A 22,056-nucleotide genomic window follows, 5' to 3' on the forward strand; every position below is an offset into this window, starting at 1 on the left:
CATCATCATCATCATCATCATCATCATCATCATCATCATCATCATCATCATCATCATCATCATCGTGGGGGTGGGAGAGAGTCTCCTGCGGCCCCGCCCACCTGCCTTGATGGGATTCCCCGAATGTGTACATGCACGTACAGCTAGCTGTACACCCTGAGCAGCGGAGCGCGATCGGCGATTGGCAGGCAAGCCCCGTTCCATTGTCCTTGTGTAAAACCTTGGAACCTTGCCGTGCTAGGGGAGAAGAACATACTGTATCCGAACCTATCAAAATGGCTCAAGATCGATCATATGGCAATATTTCTCCACAAACTGCGGCCTTATTCGTGTGTGACATGCAAGAAAAGTTTAAACCAGCCATAAAATACTTCGATGAAATCACTGTCGTGACCAAACGGTTGGTAAGTAGACTGCTTGTTGAGCTGTTCAGATAGCGTGATTGTCTGTAACCCACATTGATTGCAGCATGTGGGACTGAGTATAGTGACTAGTGATTGCCCCGCAGCAGCAGCGGGTTGGATGATTTGGCGATAAAGAGCGTGTGTGTTCATTTAACAGTTATAGTTCTGTTCTTCATACACAGACAACTTTTATAGACGTCTAGGTCTGTGAGACTGATGAAAAAATAACAACCCCAACCCCAAGAAGATATTCTACTTTCTAGCAGTAGCACTGCGCACCGTGAGGCGTAACTATACACAGCCCATATAGAACTAGTCGATACTCACGGTAGTCGCTGTATTTATGATAGGCGCACTGCAGTTTCATCGTGCTTCAAAATCCCCACTGGGCACTGCACTGATGATAAACATAATGATTTGGCTTTTAACACCATTGTTTCTCATAGACATCTGCCTGCATATACTTGAGACAAGTGTTCAACAGGTTAAAAAGAAAATGAAAGAAAGAAATTATAATTGTGTACAAATAAATCATATAGATCTATTCATGGTATTAAATTGTTGGTCGTATCGATATCTATGAATTTGTAAAATCATACCTAGATTTGCAACTGCTTGACAAATTGCCATACAGCGACGTCGATTTTGGGTAATTTGTCAATCAGTTAGCAGTTGCAATGAAAACATCTCGATGTAAGAATTTCATGAATTTTAATAATTACGCAGTACTTGCTGCATGCTATAAGGATTAGAACCAACGCTTGCTGTCAGGCAAAAGCTCGGTGGTCTGGTGGAGATGACGCCTGTCCGGTGACCAGGAGGTCGTGGATTCGAATCCTGCTCGAGTATGTACGCCCATGATTTTTATCATGGCTACTTCTAAAACACTGATCAATTCAGTGCTTATTTATGTCGATGTAGGCAATTTGTCAATCAGTTGCAATGAAAACATCTCGACAGAAGAATTTCATGAATTTGAATATCTAGATTTGTCAGAGACATTTTTGTTTAAAAATGAAACATTTTTGATTTGTCTTTACAGATTAAAGGTGCATATATCCTGGACATACCAGTTATTGTAACTGAGCAGGTAAGTCTTTGCTCTCTTTCCATTCACGATGTACTTAAGTTAGAATAGTCACTAAGTGCTTAAAAACTTACCAAATATGACCAACTAGTGATTGAACTTCTGATGGAAAACCTAAGTTACCGGTACCAGATATTTTGATTACTGGTACCAGACTGTTACATTAAAGGCTTGCATTGCAAAAAAGATAGTACAATGTACCTTGTTGACCAGTTGATTCTCATCATTATTCATAGTTTTCTTTGCAGGACAACTCAAACATGTGGTGCTTAAATGCAAACTGTATATTTCAAGTAACAGATATTAAAGCTAAGATACAGTGGCAAGTATAAGAGGAGCCAGCTGAAAAATAAAAAAATATATATACTTCATTAAATGTGACCGTGCACCTCAAAACGAACATAAAGTCGCACACACTGATTTTGCGTGAGGACTGAAAATAAGTGAAATGGGTCAACCTAGCCGAACTTGACTTTTTCATATTTTCTGAAAGAGCGGGTCTTCTTTTACATTATGCTAAAATTTGGTATCATAAAACGGGCAGGAAAGTGTGTTTTTAATCAGTTTATCTCGAACATTTTTGGTAGAATAGTATGATTAGGTGTGTCTTTAGAATCCCTTTTTCATTTCTGAAAAACCTTGTCCACACTCTTCACTTTTAACTCTGATAACTTTTGAAATTATAGGGCTACTGCTCTGAAAGTTGGCATAAATTATGGACAGAATGTGTTGATGAGGCATGCTTATTTTCAGTTCAATCTGATAATCCCCTCATTGTTGTTACTCTGGTGGTTTACTTCCTGTTTGTTGTCCCATTCATCGCACAGCCAGCACGGTTTGGTAAAGATTAAGCGCTTGAATAGACACTGTACTTCAGAGCCTCTTTTTTCAGTTCACACTTTTCCTTAGTTTGTGCTTTCTTTCCAATATTTAGATAGGTTAGAAGAGTCCATTTGATTTGAATTATACATCATTTTAAAGCTTAAAGTCTGCTCTTTCAGAATATGGACTTAAATAAAAATTCATGTCTGGCGACTTTTTGTTTGTTTTGAGGTGCAGGGTCACAAATGCATGGTGACCGTGCATCACAAAACAGACAAAGAGCTATCCTTCTACATTATTCTTTAGTTTGGGATCATAACATGAATGGGAAACTGTGTTTTCAGCAGTTTTTCTACAACATTCTTTTTTTTGGGGGGGGGGGGGAGTAGAATGATCAGATATGTCTTAAGCCGGCCGCACACTATACGACTCATGATCTTACGACTGACAGATTTTGGATTCGAAATAATTCACAATAACCTCAGAATAAACACCGCTTTTTTATTTAAGATCCAAAGTCTGTCACTTGTAAGGTCGTGAGTTGTATAGTGTGCGGCCGGCTTTTGAGGCCCCTTTTTACTTCATGGAGTCGTTTGCACACTCTTCACTTTCAAGTCCAATAACTTTTGAATGGATACTGCTACTGCTATGAAAGTTGACATTAATCATGGACAGAATGTGTTAATAGAGCATGCCTAATTTCAGCGTAATCTGATAATCCTTTCATTGTTGTTGCTCCAGTGGTTTACATCCTGTGTTTTGTCCCTTTCATCGCACAGCTATCACGGCTTGGTAAAGATTAAGCACATGAATAGTCCCTGTACTTCAGAGCCTCTTTTCTCAGTTCACACTTTTCCAGTGTATGCTTCCTTTCCAGTATCATATAGATAGGTAAGGGGGTCCTTTTGAGCTGAGTTATAAATACATCATTTTAAAGTTTAGAGTCTGCTCTTTCAGAATCTTCCCTTAACTAAAAATCCATGTCTGGCGACCTTTTGTTGGTTTGTGATGCAGTTTGACATGTAGGAGTAATATCTTAGTACAAAAGTGACGTGAAATAGTAATGACCTATAATTCTGTAAATGATCACAGCACAGGAAGACACAGGGCAGAATATTACACAAGTAGATAATTGTAATGCAGTCAAGAAAGAAGACTAAATAATTTGTAATAATCTTCTAAATAAATCTATCATCCTACATTATACCGTCATCCATGTGCTTTGAAAAAAAAAAAAAGTGTTATTGTTTCTTGCATGATATCTCCACCCAAGTATCCTAGTGGACTCGGTCACACTGTTGGGGAACTGGAACTAGATGTCAACAAATCAGTAGTGTTTTCAAAGACGAAGTTCTCCATGGTCATTCCTGAAGTGGTACAGAAACTGGACGAACTTCCTGAAGTCAAATCAATCATTCTGGTTGGAATTGAGGTGAGTCAGTCTTGAGGCTACTCTAAAACATGATATTTTCATGGCATGAAATTTTTGCGAATTGGAGCCGATGGCCTTTTTCGTGGCATGAAATTTTTGCGAGTTGCCTCTAACACTCAATGCATATAGTGTAGACTAAAGCTTTCGTGTGCATTTTAATTTCGTGAATCTTGGCTGCCACAAAATTCGCGAAATCAAAATGCACGCGAGCATTCCTCATTTTACAGTAAGCTAATATTGCTATAACAATCATTTCCCACTGGCACCTGCCTGAGTAAACTTGGCACAAGTCCTCAAGAAGTACATGTTCACCTTCATAGACATGTGGATTGAGTGAATGCAGCAATATTGATGGAACACGTGAGCAAGAGTTTGAAGAAAATCAGACAATCCATTTAAAAATTATGAATTTTTGAAATTTCTGCTGGATGAAAAGACTACTACAGCTTGTGATGTCACATGCATACAACAATATAAAGAAAATATAAAGAAAATTCATGATATTTTCACTTTTCACGCATAATAAAAGAACACTTAACTTCCCTCTTTGAGAAGGCAAAGGGGAAAGATATTACCCTTGACCTACATCACTTACTAGTCATGGAAATGTGCACTTTTTTCAAAACATAACATTTTGTGAAATTCTCTTTATATTTTCCTTAAATATTGTTGTATGCATATGACATCAGACACTGTAGTAGTCTTTTCATACAGCAGTAACTGTGCAGATATTTCACAAATTCATAACTTTTGAATGGATCGTCCGATTTTCCCCAAACTTTCACTGATGTGTTCTACTAATATTGCTGCATTCACTCAATCCACATGTACATTAAGGTGGATTTGTCCTATAATGGGTTTACATCAAGTGCTCTCAAAGGAGAGAAGAAAATTGCTTTGTTCTATTTCAAGCTAAATTCTGTATTTGCCATTGATATATTTGGCTAGCATGATTTTGTGTGTGTGTGTGTGAATTGGGACTTGTAAAGCAATTTATGAGTGGTTAAATTTGCAATCGAGAATTACGATTTACATGGATGAAAAGAGAAAGAAGTGTTATCACTTTTCCCTTGAGAAATGTTAGCAATTTTACTCCATAGAGATGTGATATATAAAATTGCATGTGTTTGATACAGAAGACAATAATTAATGTTTTTTTTAATTTCACAACTTATATCTGTTGACTAAGAATTTGTGAAAACAGAAACACCCTGAAATACCACATATAAAGTGCAAGTATTTGTCTTGCTTGATGATTGTCTGTCATTTAGGCCATGCTTTAAGTCAGCATAATTATTAGCATTTTTAGCTCACCTGAGCCAAAGGCTCAAGTGAGCTATTGCGATCGCCCTTCGTCCGGCGTCCGTCGTGCGTCGTGCGTCGTGCGTCGTCCGTCGTCCGTCGTCCGTCGTCCGTCGTCCGTCGTCCGTCGTCCGTCGTCCGTCGTGCGTCGTGCGTAAACTTTTTACATTTTCATCTTCTTCTTGAAAACCCCAAGACCGATTTTCATCAAACTTGGCAGGTAGCATCCCTAGGGGGTTAGGAACTCAATTTGTTAAAATGGGCACCATGCCCCACCCAGGGGGCCCCCAGGGGGGCCCAAACCCCCCAAAATTAAGGAATCTGTAAAAATCTTCTTCTCTAGAACCAGAAGTGATAGAGCTAAGTTAATAATATGAGTTAGTACATTGATGACTGTAGTTTCAAGTTTGTTCATGGCAGAGTCAGGGGTGCCCCCCTTGGGACCCAGGGGAGGGGGGTGGGGAAGGGTTCTAATGGGGCCTAAATTGTACATTTTCATCTTCTTCTTGAGAACTCCATGACCCATTTTCACCAAACTTGGCAAGTAGCATCCCTAGGGGGTTAGGAACTCCATTTGTTAAAATGGGCACCATGACCCACCCAGGGGGCCCCCAGGGGGCCCAAACCCCCCAAAATTAAGGAATCCGCAAAAATCTTCTTCTCTAGAACCAGAAGTGATAGAGCTAGGTTAATACTATGAGTTAGCACATTGATGACTGTAGTTTCAAGTTTGTTCATGGCAGAATCAGGGGTGCCCCCCTTTGGACCCAGGGGGGGGGGGGGGGGGTGAGGAGGGGTCCTAATGGGGCCTAAATTGTACATTTTTATCTTCTTCTTGAGAACCCCAAGACCGATTTTCATCAAACTTGGCAGGTAGCATCCCTAGGGGGTTAGGAACTCAATTTGTTAAAATGGGCACCATGCCCCACCCAGGGGGCCCCCAGGGGGGCCCAAACCCCCAAAAATTAAGGAATCTGTAAAAATCTTCTTCTCTAGAACCAGAAGTGATAGAGCTAAGTTAATAATATGAGTTAGTACATTGATGACTGTAGTTTCAAGTTTGTTCATGGCAGAATCAGGGGTGCCCCCCTTGGGACCCAGGGGAGGGGGGTGGGGAAGGGTTCTAATGGGGCCTAAATTGTACATTTTCATCTTCTTCTTGAGAACTCCATGACCCATTTTCACCAAACTTGGCAGGTAGCATCCCTAGGGGGTTAGGAACTCCATTTGTTAAAATGGGCACCATGACCCACCCAGGGGGCCCCCAGGGGGCCCAAACCCCCCAAAATTAAGGAATCCGCAAAAATCTTCTTCTCTAGAACCAGAAGTGATAGAGCTAGGTTAATACTATGAGTTAGCACATTGATGACTGTAGTTTCAAGTTTGTTCATGGCAGAATCAGGGGTGCCCCCCTTTGGACCCAGGGGGGGGGGGGGGGTGGGGGTGAGGAGGGGTCCTAATGGGGCCTAAATTGTACATTTTTATCTTCTTCTTGAGAACCCCATGACCCATTTTCACCAAACTTGGCAGGTAGCATCCCTAGGGGGTTAGGATCTCAATTTGTTAAAATGGGCACCATGCCCCGCCCAGGGGGCCCCCAGGGGGCCCAAACCCCCCAAATGAAGGAATCTTTAAAAATCTTCTCTAGAATCAGAAGTTATAGAGCTGAGATAATACTATGAGTGAGTACAGTAATGACTGTAGTTTCAAGTTTGTTCCTAGGAGATCCAGGGGTGCCCCTCTTGGGGGTGGGGGGGGGGGGTGGTTGGAAGGGTCCAAATGGAGGCCTGAATTGTACATTTTCATCTTCTTCCTGAAAACCTCATGATGGATTTTTGTCAAACTTGGCAGGTAGCATCCCTAGGTGGTCAGGATCTCAATTTATCAAACTGGGCACCATGCCCCACCCAGAGGGCCCCAGGGGGCCCCAATTCCCCCAAATTAAGGAATCTTGAAAAAATTGGGCCCTTATTGTACATTTTCATCTTCCACTTGAGAATGCCTCGTCAAATTTTGGTAGAGCTGTGAATAATTTAGATTAGTGACTGCGTGAAAGGTGAACTTGCGATACTCAGGTGAGCGCTAGACCCGCGGGTCTCTTGTTTTTTAAGCAGCCATTCCATGAATCTGCTCATTCTTCAGGCTGTTGCATTTTCTTGTTGTTCGGTTTCTTCTTTAACCAAAATTGATACCCAATTCATGAACAGACAGTTGAAAGAGGAAGAGGCTGATTGAATATCTGCTTTTTTTTTTTGGCATTTGCTTGAATATCAAAGTTCAATATCATTGCAAAAATGGCTCCTCAAAATTGTTGGTAGGTCATCCACACAACACACTTGTGTTGTGTGAAAGTTTGCATGCTGATGTAAATGAGGAAGAGATGTTTGCAGTATTAAACACCAAATGAATAGAGTCCACTCTCCTCTCCAGGTTCTTCTTTCACCAAAGGACAATTTTTTCAAGGACTACTTACACATGGTGGTACTATAGACCTCTCTTCCCTCAGGTCTCACATTAAAATGTTAATGATTAGACAAACCCTCAAATCCGAGTTTTGAATGTGGGTAATTTGACTGTTCAGAGGTCAAATTGTTAATGTCTGATATTGTTACATTATAGTTTTGTGCAGAAAAACAAATCAAGCCTGTGATGATAAAGACTCTTGAATTGAACTGACTTTCTTGTAGGCCCATGTGTGCATTCAGCAGACTGCTCTTGATCTCCTTGCCAAGGGGTACGACGTCCACATCGTAGCCGACGCTGTCTCGGCCAGGAGCATGATGGATCGCCAGTTTGCCTACGAGGTTTGTAAATCCAGGATCCTTTCCTGTCATTTCTGTTCCAGTGGTCATCTGTGCAGTAATGTCTCTTGTATACCATGCCCTACATTTAGTCAAAGGAATTGTTTTCAAGTTGTACACTCAGGAAATATAGAAAGTAAACACTTTTTCAAGTATATATTTATCATAGAACATTTTGCTATTTAAAAAGTTAATGCATTATATATCATATTAACCCGTTGAGGACGAGTCCCGAGTATACTCGGGCAGGTGTCTATGGGAATTGCATGTTGTAGCAAAATCAAACCGTCCTCAACGGGTTAAAGGTCATTGAATTGGCTATCAATCTGGTAGGTCAACAGAAAGGGAAACTTTATGCATGAGTGAACACCTTTGTTTTTCTCTTCCAGAGCACAAAAGTAAAAATTGCAAAACTGAACAAGTTGTCATTCACGAGTAGGTGCTCTCCCATATAACAATAGGAAGGAACAACAAATCTCACACAAAAAGAAAACCTGAATTAAGTTTCGAAAATAAAACTATGATCTTTATGATATCTTTAAAGCCCAAAAGATCAAAGAAGTCTAAAAATCATGGAGGAAAATAAAGAATCTTCGGTCAAATCTAAATTCAATGGAAATATGAGAAGAAGCAATAATTAACAAAAATGGTAGAAATTTGAGTTGTTTTTCTCCAAATTTTGAAATTGTAAATTATGTTTGGTTCTTGAATTTGTTTTATAAATTACTGAATTGCTAAATCAAAAGAATGAAATAAGGAATTTCTGTTTATCTAATCATCTTTATTCGTATTACTCCCTATGTCATTTGAAGATTGAGTTGACAGAAAATTCTTTTCCCCCTTTAGTTTCCGACTTTGTTTTTGTTAGAAGTTATAAAGAGATAAAGAGAACAAAAACTTATTTTTGCTATTTTATTCATGTCTCTCATTGTGTTAGACTGGTCTTTTGTTGTCATTGCTATCGAGAAGGGCATTTGCAAATGAAAGATAACATGTCAATTTTTGCAATTTTTACTTTTGGGCCTTGGAGGACGAAAACAAATGTGTTCACTCGGAATGCATACAATTTATTTTTTGTATTACCCTACAACCTTGATAGCCAATTAAATTATCTTTAATACGGTATATAATACATTGATTTTCATCAAAATCTTCTATGAAAAATAGGGACTTGAAAAAGTGTTTACTTTCTTTTTTTGCTGAGTGTATTATAGCCCTTGATACCCCCATCCCCAGACCTCTTTAACTCACCTAAGACAAAGGCTCAAGTGAGCTGTCGCGATTGCTTTTGTCCAGCATTCGGAGTGCATTGTGTGCCATCTGTTCTCTGTCGTCTGTTGTCTGTTGTCCATCATGCTTCCTGCATAAACTTTTTACATTTTCATCTTCTTCTTAAAAACCCTGTGATGGATTTTCACCAAACTTGGCAGGTAGCATCATCCCCAGGGTGATAGGATCTCAATTTTTCTAATGGGCACCATGCTTCCCCTGCCCCCCCCCCCCCCCAATTAAGGAATCTTTACAAATCTTCTTCTTGAGAACCAAAAGTGACAGAGTTAAGAGAATACTATGGATAAGTACATTGATAACTGTAATTTCAAGTTTGCTCATGGCAGATCCAGGGGTGCCCCCATGATGGATTTTCACCAAACTGGCAAGTAACATCCCTAGGGGGATAGAATATCAATTGTTCAAATGGGCAGCATGCTCCCCAGGGGGCCTCCAAGAGACCCCCCCCCCAAAAAAAAAAAAAAAAAAAAAAAAAAAAAAAAGGAATTAAGGATTCAAGAATCTTTAGAAATCTTCTCCAGAACCAGAAGTGATAGCGCTAAGTTAATACTACATTATGTACATTATACTGTAGTTCAGGGGTCTGTAAGAATGCATGGAATGTGAACTTGCGATACTCAGGTTAGTGCGAGACCCATGGGTCTCTTGTTTTATTGATATCTGAGGAGCTCCTGTAAAGTTTTTAATGCCATTCTAACCTGTTTCTTACGGGAACCTGGTATTCCAGTTTCCCATGGCGCCAAGTCATAATTATGGGATCATGGTACACCAGGTTCCCAAAATGTTGACAAGAGTGTCTGCATTTGTGGCATATATTCATGTTTGTTTGTTTTATACTGACCAGATAAATGACTTCTGTTGAAAGATTAGAGTTTCTTCTATCAATATCTGTTCTTTTTCTGTATCAAAACTTTGTGTATTTCTGTTTTAGAATTTACCTTTTTCCAGCGTAGTAATACACGTTTTGCTGTAAAACTTGTATGAAGACGTACATAGCCATCAAGGCTGGACTCACTATATTTTGACTTTCGCTGACCCCATTTGGGTGCCCTCATAGTGTATAATAAAAGAGTCTGCGAGCCCATCAGCACACACTCCATTCATAACCTCACGTCTGATCGATATATTCCGTTGCTCGATGGCACATGCAGATGACCATGAAAAGGGGATACATATACTACTCGACTGCTTTCACACAGTGGATTACCAACATGTTCTTTGTTGCTGGGCAAAAAGAATCCCGTTTGATGGGGACATTGGAAGCTCTTGGAGAATTGCGGGAGGAATGGGTTAATTTACCAACATTATTTCTCTAAACAGTAATGCCATCAGTGGGTAGTCTTATTTGTCTTCATTACTGATGATTGTTGATGAAGCAAACAAACTCTTTTATACTCAGTGACTGTATTCAAGATTACAGTGCTGCAATTGTACTAAAATTGCTGTGTTTCTTAGCTGTAAATGGAATGGGATTCAGACCTCTTTTATTTACCTCTGAAACTTGTTCACAGATTATATCTACCTGTATATTTGGCTGGTATGGTGACTCTGATATTTGAATGAGCTATTTAAATCCTATTAGTTTTTGCATGTGAACATGTGACCGTAAGTAAGAGATATTTGTAAGTGACAGAGTTGATGTTTTCATTTCCTGATTTGTTTTATCCTTCGTTCTGTCTCGTCCTCTTTGTCAGAGATTACGCCAGTTTGGAGCAATCATCACAACGAGTGAGTCGGTGCTCTTCCAGTTGCTAGGCGACAAGAATCATCCCAAATTCAAGGAGGTCCAAGCGTTGGTAAAGACAAGTGCCCCTGTTTCAGGCCTTGTCTCAAACATGTGACGTGCCAATAAATGTACTAGAATGCTTATCTTTTATCTTTTCTACAAAGTTGAGAGTGATTCACATACTCATTATTACTCTGTTAAACTGAAAGTGAGAAATTGAATCTCAAAATGAGAGGAATCATTGGTTCTGCCAAGATGATTGTTTTATATGTCATGGAATATAGTGTATCTGAAAGGCATGGTGATGTTTTAAAAATATTCTAACACAAAACAGGGTAGGAAACTCTGTTTACGTATGTATGTGGAGATGAATGCTGGCTATTCGGTTTATGGATTGTTTAGGGCTATACATTTATAATAAGTCATACTTGTGAACAAAGTGAGGATGGTGATTTCATGAGCCTAATGATTTCATCAATAGACAATTTAAAAAAAAATCTGATTTGATATGATCGCTGTGGATTTTTTTTAAAAAGAAATGTTGGTGCAGGGTAATGAAAAGGGATGTTGATGTAAATGTGCATGATCTTATTGAAAACAAGTTCACCTTATGTACAAAAATCTAACCCCCATAAAACGTCTAATAAGTACTGTGAACATGGGTGAATGACTTCAAAGAGAGAAATTAAGGCATTTTCAAGTGAGCAGTTGAACATCTGTTGTGACGATACTGTCAAAGTCATACATACCTATTCAGGTACACTCCTACATTGCAAAAATCTCTCTTTCTAACAAATTTCTTGGGACCAGTGAAACCACAGTAATATGGTCCACTTCTATTGTCAAGAATGCCAAGATACATTGTAGTTAATAAATTTAAAAATTAGTGTAATTAATGAATATGACCCTGCACCACAAAACCAACAAAAAGTCGCCAGACATGAATTTTTAGTTAAGGGCAGATTCTTAAAGAGCAAACTCTAAGCTTTAAAATGATGTATGACTCAATTCAAATTGACTCCCCTAACCTATCTAAATATTGAAAAGAAAGCACACACTCTGGAAAACTGTGAACTGACAAAAGAGGCTCTGAAGTACAGGGCTATTCAAGCGTTTAATATTTACCAAGCTGTGCTAGCTGTGTGATGAGAGGGACAAAACACAGGATGTAAACAGCCCAAGCAACAACAATGAAGGGATTATCAGATTAAGCTAAAATTGATTATGTTTATTAACACATTCTGTCTATGATTAATGCCAACTTTCAAAGCAGCAGAATTATCCTTTCAAAATTTATTAGACTTGAAAGTGAGGAGTGTGTAAGGGATTTCAAGAAATGAAAATGGGACTCTAAGACATACCTGATCATTCTATTCTCCCAAAAAAAGGTTGTAGAAAAATTGCTGAAAACACACTTTCCCATATTGAAGAATAATGTAGAAGAAGGATAGCTCTTTCAGGAAATATGAAAAAGTCAAGATTGACTCAGTTGACCCGATTCTCTTTTTTCAGTCGTGCAAAATCAAGGGATGCAACTTTTTGTCCGTTTTGTGATGCACGGTCACAAATGATACCTCTAGAATTGCTTGTATGCATTACAAGCAATTTGATTCACTTGCATTCTTTCTGAAAATTATAATCAACAACAGTTATTTGAAGTATCCTGTACATCAGGTCTGGAGTTTTCCTTCTTTGCAAATATGCAATAAATTTTATGTAATGAATGGTAAAATGTCTTTTCTGCCATTGCCATGGCAGTGTTCAGAGGTCAAGCCAGCAGATCATGCTAGTGATAAGTCTAGAGTAAAGATTAGGGTTAGGGTTAGGATTAGGTTCAGGATTAGGATTAGGATTAGGGGTAGGGTCAGGGGAAGGGTCTGGGTAATTGTCCAGGGGATAATTGCCCATGAACCCTTGCAAATACCACTTTACAACTCACTTTATAGCTGCAAGGGGAAAAATATTCACTGTATAGGCCTACTTATTGCGTTGTGTTTGCCCCATGTTCAAAAACATGTACAGCCAAACACAAAACAGTCAGATGCTCAGACCAAAGTATAAAAAGTATGTGTCCATAAAAAAATAATGGAGCTCATTCTCCAGCTTCAATAGATATGACTTGTGCTATTAGTGGAATGGTGTTTGTGTTATTCTGCCTAATTGATGAGAACAAACATTTAATACCATACTTTCTATTACATGTAGTGTCATAATTGAAAGAATGCATCTTTATTTAGCTACTTTGTTCATCCTTAATACCAAAATATGTGCATTTGAGAATTGACCTTTAGCATGTAGGCCAAGCTTTCATTGCAAGGAGGAAGAAAAAGGATCCTAGTTGTTTCAAATGATTTTAGACAATCGTCACAATAATGAATGCAAGAATTACCAACAGCTCTATTTGTCACTGGTCATATTCTCGTTTTTTGTGATGAAAAATGTGATATAGTGTGTATCAATTTAAGATAGACCACAATTTCAGTACTTTTTGACTAAAAAAATACACATACTGTATATGTTTTACAGGAAATCCAGATTTTGCAAAAGGAATTACAAAGCTACCAGGTACTTCTTTATATCTGGCATATTTGTAACTTATGTAATCCAGGGAAAATAAGGAAGGCTGGTCTAAGTGTGTGGCTTGACACTGTATTCTTCAATGAAAGTTAGTGATGTAAAAATGGTCATACAAAAATAGCTCTTTCTCCTTACGCATCATTAAGAATTTTAAGGACCGCCCCCCCACTTTTTTCCTGCATGTTTAGTGTTGAACAGAGTTTTTTTTTTTTTTTTTTTTTTTTGGGGGGGGGGGGGGGGGGGGGCTGTAATTTTCTTTTTCCAACTGCAGAGTATTACAGGCAAACTTTTGCAGTACAGTGTATGTTCCCAGATATGGACTTTAAGAATAATGTAACTCTTTGGTGATCTACTGTATGCATTCCAGCTGTAATAGGCAAGAATGAAAAATGGACAGTCAGCTAACAAGAGCAGAAGTGTGGTTACTGATTTGGTGTACTGTATTATCTACATGTATCATGCAAAAAGGCTAATGATGAGACCTGTAGAGAATGTGCGGCCATGTTTCAGCCTAGATTTTTACAGTAAGTGATAAAGATATTGTCATTATCATTATCAAATCATTTTGCATGATTTTTTTTTCGTAAATGATTTGGAAAAACTGTACATACCGGTAATTATGATTGTCATACAAGTATCAAATGGTACATTGCATTTGTAAGCATACAATAAACATGAATACAAAGTGTATGAAAGATATCTTATGAGACCAATATTGTGTGACAGACTATTGTTTGTTTGTTTCAGTGTTACACCCCAAGGAGTCAAGTATCTCCTCATTCTTGATAAAGTGCACACAAATGCCCTTCTTGCCTTGGAAAACTATTTGATATTCAAATTCATGAAATTCTTCCGTCGAGATGTTTTCATTGCAACTTACTGACAAATTGCCCTACATCAACGTAAATAAACACTGAATTGATCAGTGTTTTAGTAGTAGCCATGATAAAAAATCATGGGCGTACATACTTGAGCAGGATTTGAACCTACGACCTTCTGATCACCAGACAGGCGCCATCTCCACTAGACCACCAAGCTTTCGCCTGACAGCAAGTGTTGGTTCTAATTCTTCTAATCCTTCTAATCTGCATGCTAAAGGGATTATTAAAGCCAACACTTGCTGTTGGACGAAAGCTCGGTGGTCTAGTGGAGATGAAGCCTGTCCTGTGATCTGTTTGATATTGTTGTCCCATGACTGAAACATAGTGTCAAGTACATGTAGAATAAATTTCATTGCACATGTACATGTACTGTAGAACAAGAAATGCTCATGTGCATTTTGATTTCGGTAATTTTGCGAGAGCCGAGATTCGTGAAATCAAAATGCACACGAATGTTCTTGTCTACACTACATGCATTGAATGCCAACGGCAATTCACAAAAAATTCCTGCGGCGAAAAAGGATGTTGGCTCCAATTCGTGAAAATTTCGTGCATATCCTGCTTTACAGTAACAATGTTATTACATGTAGTACGTGTACTGGGAGAAAAGAAAAAAGAAAAAAGAAAGAGAAAGAAAGAGAGAGAATGAGAGAGAGAGAGGGAGAGAGAGGGAGAGAGTATGGAGAGAGAAGAGGAGGAGGAAGAGATAGTGAGATAGAGAATAGAAACAGGGAAGTAGATAATTTTACTTCTTGTAGAGAGCTATCTTTTATTAAAAAAATATTTTATTTACTATAAATGCATTACCAAGACACATTGACACACGATTGACAGAACCTTTTTGGAGGGTATTTTTCACAAACTTGAACTTAAGCACAAACTGCACTGTACAAGCACATTGAAAACAAGAATGACACAGTAATTTCAGCTTTTTCTTGCCATTTTTTTTTCATTAAATAGAATTTATTTAGCATAAATTGTATTGTACAGACAAGGACATTATAAATGACAAAAAAAAAACCTTTAGATTTAAACTTGAGGAAGCAATTTTGTTTCATATGTACAGATTACAGTAACAATTGACAAGCCATGGACAATAATTTTTTCTTAGCCTATTGACAGTATTCTATGCAGACATGATGTAAAATTCCCCACTTTCATCTCACCTCTAACTGACCAACGATGCCCTTCATGTTGTGCATTGCTGCATGCTCAACATCTTAAATTCACTGAAGAGCAAAGTTTTTCTCAAATGGCACACATGTATTGCCCCCTCTTGGTGATTAACAACATCTGTGACAAGGCACCAGAAATGGGGAGTATGTAGGGCTTTACAAACTGAAAGTGACACAGAACATCAGCATACCACAAGGAAGCAGACATGAATATTCCTTGATAAACACTGTTTGAGAATAAATGACTTTGTGGCCAAGGAAATAAGTAGGTTTTAATGTAGTGTTAAATAAATTGTAGCTATACCAAACAGTGGCGGATCCAGAGGGGGGCGCAACCGGCGCACGCCCCCCCCTCTTTATTTTTTGTTAAAAACAAAAGAAATAAAAAGAAAAAAATGAAATGAAACCCGGAAGTGGCACCAGAAATATTAGTCACGCCCCCCCCCCCCCTTTACAGAATTCCTGGATCCGCCCCTGCCAAAATCACATTGACTTTTGGTTTCAGTTTGGCTGTTTATTGCTACTGATAATGAAAGAAACCACATAAATGTATATTATCTTCCTGTTGAGGATAATAAAGTGGCATTAACAATACACATGCCCATACACACATTGTATTCGTGCAGTTATCAACATGCTGAACACAAATTCATCTTGTCCAATTTACCTTGTTGCTAATTTGTGTTCGAATGTTACAAACAATTTGCTATAGGGGTCAAATTCATATAAAACATTCCACTCCTAATTGACTGTTATAGTGACAATCAAACAGCCATTTTCTTTTACTAGAGTAAATGTTTTTAAACTCCAAAACCTGGTCTCCATTTTGATGAACAATATAAAGCAGGGAATAGGACTACAAATCAAAATTTACCACATTACGTACAATGGGACCTCGATAAGAAGAGGTCAGATGTAACAATACCCTCCTATAACAAAATGATTTTGCAGGTCCCAACTCTATTATACAAATAGTGAATGGTCACGAGTGCGAAATCTTGTTCCATTGCACAAGTGAAGACCATACACTATTTGTTCTATATAACTGAACACCTCAAACGTCAAAAGATGTGGTCCACACAAATTCTTGAATTTAGCACAGAAATGGCAACCATTTTCTGTGAAGGACGAATGAGTAGCCACACAGTCACAGTCACCGCGTACGTACGTACGCGAAGCCGATTGGTTGTTCAAGTTACTTATAAAAATGAGTGACAAAAGTACGCGCTTGTAAGCATGCTTAGCATGCTTGTAATTGTTGAGTGTGCACAGCAAATGTTTGTTTATTGTGACATCAGAGCCGTGCGATGGAACCAAAACTTTGAGTCAATCATGAGTTTAACACGGGGGTCAATGGAAATGGGTGACGTCAGCCATTCCCTATCCATTTTTGCTGAAATAAAATTGCACGGCTGACAGCCATAGCGTGCCATGGAACTTTTAACTACATATGTAAATGCCACTCGATGGACAATCGCCCAATTGGATAGCTAAATTCTAATTAAGTGTTGTATAAATTTCTTTGTTTTTGTGACCCCAATATGGTGAGATATCTTATATAATGAGGTAATCATGATTTCAGGTCCTCATAACGAGGTTCCCCTGTACCACGCAATAACTTTAAAAATGTCACCTAGTTTAATCCTTTATCCTGGTCATTATTTGGCCTTACAACATTTGCCCATTACAACCATTACAAGGAATCTTTGATACAATGAGCGAAATTTCAAGACGCCCAACAATACACACATGAAGGCATTATCACTCTCTGTAACTTTAATTCTTAATAGCTGAGCACAATTGTCTGGCATAAAGACAAAAAAATACAAGAAAAATCATAACATTGTAAATCTCTACTACGCCATCATAGACACAGTGTGATAAGCCAATCCAACATGTTACACTATGGTTTGCTAGATTGAGTAACAGAATGATAATAGATAATTGCCCTCATTTGCATCACATTAAAGGAATCGTATAGTTTTGGTTGAGACCTAATTACAGGTTTCTTACATTTTTTTTTGTGAGATAATGAGAAATCTCTTATGAAATATGAAAGAGCATGTAATTCTATGAGGAATTGAACATTTATTTGATGAAAATTGGTTTTGAAATTGCTGAGATAAGAGCAAGTCTAATAAAGTTAGGGACCCATACTTTATCACGTTGCTTTGTTTTACTTTGTTTTTGGATGTTTCAGTCATTCCAAACCCAATTTTCATCAAATAAACTTTGAATTCCTCTTAAAATGGTATGCTCTGTACTATATTATAAGTGTTTTCTTGGTATCTCGTAAAAAGTTAAAAAGCCCAATTCTCATCTCCACCAATACTGTACCATCCCTTTAAGGGGCATAGAACATGATAAATGCTGTGCAAGCAAGCAGACCAGCTTTATAATAGTAACATTTCATGCATATCAATATAAAAGGTTGTTCCTGACAACTGTAAATCTTGCCCCACATAGCAACAACTTCTGCATTCAAAGTAGACCATATGAATTGACATGCAATAAGTATGTGCTGTATGTGCAGACTATCAAGAGGAAAGATTAAAAAGAAATACAGTACTTATACAATGTACATGGATATGAAATCTGCATTTTACTTCTGGAGATCTGATAGAAGAAAGGGCAACATAACTGAAAAGTTTGCTATCATGTCATTAGGCTGAAACATTTGCAACATTACCATATGATGAAACCTTGCTTTTCTGACCCGATATCACTGAACAAGCACACCCTTTAAAACAAAAAGCAATTGAAGGCTTTGTCCGCATTCAGAATCAATGGAAATGTCATGAAATTCATGGCATTTACAACTGATACATGTTTTACATAAGTTTGAAGAGCGTGCAATAGACAGCTTGAATATACATTTCTGCTAAAATATGACACAACTATGTAAAGTGATTGTCATAGACACTTTTACTTTCACATGTCTCAGTTCATATACCATTCATATCACCTGGTGGTACAAACCACTGTAAAAGTCAAGCTCTACAATAGTTAACTCAGTATGGGCCCCATGAAATAAGATACTGCATTCTGAATCAATTACTGTTTATGCCATATATTTTACAGGGTTTTTATTTCCACAAATTTTGTGAGTCATGCACTATTTGCAAATTTATTAACACATGAAAATATCAACTCCGATCCCAACATGAATGCGACCTGTGTGAGTACATTTTTGTGTCCATTGCTGTGCTCCACGATTAAAAATTTAACCACTTTTAAAAATGTTTGGAAGTTTCAATTTGCAAAAAATAAGACTCACTGAATATATGAAGTATAGTGTATCTTGAATGCAGTCTAAAGATCATTAGTTTTTGAAGGGGTAATTTCTTTGGGCACACTAAGCAATTTACATTAAACTGACCGTAACTTATGTCATATCAACGTACAGAACTGGACATCAATGCATATAGAAGAATATCTAAACTAATCAAAAACTTGCATAACTTGCATACCTTGGTATAAAGTTATCAAAAACCATAGTTGCACGTCTTGTTTGGTTCATCACGTAAGGCCAGTTGCATCCTAGGCTGATCTCACATACACGTAGTTATACATGTATACACTGTATCTGCAAAAAACAGACTTGGCACGGAAAAGTTATGAAGTAAGTACATTAATAGTAGACATCAGAACCATGCTTTTACTAGTCCACTCCTACAGAAGATCATGTCATAAACATGCAGATTAGTGTCGGCATGGAAACAATGTTTGCTCTTAAAAACTGAATTGATATGTCACACAACTACCATTGCAGTAATGATACACTTTCTTGCAGTCTTGCAGATAGTCACACACATTGTGATGGTGCTTTTGACCACGTTTTCAGGGCCTGAATGCCAAGGAATTGAGAAAGAGCAAGTGTGCTTACTAAGAGTAATTTAATAGGAATCATCTTTTCCTTGTTCTTGTTTCACAACATACAACTTCAAACAGCTAAACAGCTAATCTTGCAACCAGTGGAAAACTATTCTCATGGTTGGACATGCGGGTATTAAGTGGCGGCTGGAGTGAAAACAAACCCATGCCATGTTCGCCATATTTTTTAGATGAAATTTTCTACTTTTCTTCTACAGTACGCGCAATAAGAAACGCCTCCGTCAATTTCGTTTTCCAACGAAAGTTCGTTATCGATCGAGTAGCAACGAAATTTGGACGAAATTTGGACGAAATTTCGTTATCGATCCAGTAGCAACGATTCTGACGCTTTGTGGACGCATTTCACGCACGACCGCCCGCTCAATTTCGTTCGGCAAATGCGTTGCTCGTTCGGAAAATGCGTGTTCGGAGCTCGGCAGTTTCGTCCAAATTTCGTTAAAAGCGTCCGTGATCCAAGGCGCACATGGAATACAGTACACACGTGTGTGTGTGTAGTGGCCACATCCACAGCCGCTAGCCGGCAAGAATCACTGCAAGATTAGACTCAACAAGTATACTTGGGTGACCCGCACCTCGTCATAGTTAATGTTTGCCCATAATTGAATCACATTTGGCCACTGAAATTCTTTGAAATCCAACTCACATACAGGAAAAATGCTGAAAATTCCAATGGAATCACAAGTTCACTGATCGATATTGAAAATTTGCAGCTATCGTCGTCAAAGGCGAACGATGCGAAAAAGTTGCGCGCTAAGGAAGGGGCCCGCAACTCGTCACCCGCTCTCCCATAGACTTAGCACGTAAAAGACGTGTGCGATGACCGTAATGTTCCCATAGACATACACGTAAAAGATGCGTGCGGGTGACATATAACACGTATTCCTATAGCCCTATTAAAATTTCAGATTTTCGCGAAAAACTGTTCGGTTTTCACCACAATTTGCTTGGTTGTGGTAGTCCTGCCAAGTTTCAAGCGTACAGAACACAGTCCCGGGCATACATTTTTGTTCAGTGCGCTCAAAACGATTTTAAGCGGGGTGACGGTATTCGGGCCCCTGACGAGGTGCGGGCACCTGGCTATACTAGTAGTAGCACAGCGGTCGGGAATGAGAACAGTAGACAGGCGTGGAATTCACCTGATTCACATAATACTATTAAGAATGGTAACATGTATACATACATCGATGCCGTTTTCATTGAAGCAATTTGTAAAAGTTTTAGTTTCCCTTACCCTAGCTGTAAGTACGGCACCGTTAGCAGATTATTCACTGCATTTGTAAGTCACCTGATACATCACATGTTGGTATGCGGGCTGCATGTAACCAGGGAATGTGCACGTGTGGGAAAGGCGAGTGCGCCGTATGTGCGTCGCAATTGCCATGGCATGGCTCGCTCGGCTGAACGAAACAGAGATGTACGATACATGACAAGACCCAGTATAAGGCCTACTAATTGTTCACGTGTTGTTTTTTGTTTTTTTACAAGCAGAAAATAAACTGTTCATCATGAAATAGACTAAATTACCAATCAGAGATCATTCGGGTTCATAGTATTTAAGAGAAATCACGCAATTTTGGCGAGGGTGAACCCACAGGAACCCACAGGAACCTTATCGTAGAATGCCGACCAAAAAGAAAATGGTTTCACTAAAATTGCGTGTACGTAAAATCCATTTGAGTATAGAAAGAAAATTAACCCCCAAAAAGAGGAAAAAAGAAATTAGAAGGATTTGTTCGCCGTTATTTGGTCATTAAATATATTTTCTTTCTTCAGCAATTGCGCGTTACATTGCCCGTTTTTTTATTGAATCAGGGCCCTGTTGCATAAAACCCTTACCGCTGGACTTACCGCTCCTTTCTATGCGGTAAGTCTTAAATCAGCGGTAAATTTTATAATCATTGATGCTGACGGTAGTTACTATTGAAATTCAATGGTAAGTTTTATGCAACGGGCCCCAGAAAAGCAAAAAAAAAAAAAGTAATATTCAAAACAAGACAATAAGTTTAATTCTTAGTTTGATATCGTTTATTTCTTTATTGGACAGAGAGATAATTCAGACGGTACGTGGAATTTTCAAAGCGACTAATTCAGACTGATTCTTAGTTTGACTTGGCTCTTTCTTTCTTTCTTTTTTTATTTATTTTTTTTTTTGGGGGGGGGGGGGGGGGTTTGAGGTTCATGTTCGTTGTACCCATGCACCCATAAGGTTCATTAGGACGAAAATGAAACATTCAGATACACGCGACTTCCCTACACGAAAAATAGATGTTCGTAAATGTGATAGTCAAATTATGATTCATAATTCGAAAATGCACGAATGTTTGTGATTGGATAGGTGCGTTATTGTCGGATTAGCAAACCTTCGGAGTACTGTAGTATCGAGCCTGTTGTATTCAAGGATAAACGAACTTTTGAAATAATGAATTTTATATTCAGAGTAAGACAATAAGTTTAATTCTTATATACCTGTAGTTTGACATCGTTTATTTCCTAGTTGTGAAGCGGGAAGCGAGAGATAATTCTGAAAAGAAGTATATATACAGTCATGCAGACGAAACGTGAAATATTCAAAGCAGCTATGAGATTAAATCTTAAGTTGTTTATTTGTTTGTTTGATTGCTTGTTTGTTGTTATGCTCAAGCGTTGGTGTAATTATATATACATT

General features: G+C 38.4%; 1 protein-coding gene across 1 annotated transcript; it reads left to right on the plus strand.

Moving 5' to 3' along the window:
• Positions 1-275: 275 nt before the first annotated feature.
• LOC139722779 (isochorismatase domain-containing protein 1-like) lies at positions 276-11,660 on the plus strand. Its single transcript, XM_071634068.1, has 5 exons — positions 276-404; positions 1,447-1,494; positions 3,587-3,745; positions 7,735-7,851; positions 10,833-11,660. The coding sequence occupies exons 1-5, from the start codon at positions 276-278 to the stop codon at positions 10,977-10,979; spliced, it is 600 nt and encodes a 199-aa protein (XP_071490169.1). The 3' UTR covers positions 10,980-11,660.
• Positions 11,661-22,056: the final 10,396 nt, after the last annotated feature.

Source organism: Diadema antillarum, unplaced genomic scaffold (genome assembly GCF_040938485.1).
Source record: "Diadema antillarum isolate AM-2024a unplaced genomic scaffold, OU_Dant_1.0 scf00000172, whole genome shotgun sequence".
Taxonomy (NCBI): domain Eukaryota; kingdom Metazoa; phylum Echinodermata; class Echinoidea; order Diadematoida; family Diadematidae; genus Diadema; species Diadema antillarum.

Bases quoted from the DNA above. Each gene is read 5' to 3' on its own strand.
- LOC139722779 (XM_071634068.1), top strand. From the start codon at position 276: ATGGCTCAAGATCGATCATATGGCAATATTTCTCCACAAACTGCGGCC. The intron at 405-1,446 runs GTAAGTAGACTG...TTGTCTTTACAG, and splicing joins CTGTCGTGACCAAACGGTTG to ATTAAAGGTGCATATATCCT. The intron at 3,746-7,734 runs GTGAGTCAGTCT...ACTTTCTTGTAG, and splicing joins TCATTCTGGTTGGAATTGAG to GCCCATGTGTGCATTCAGCA.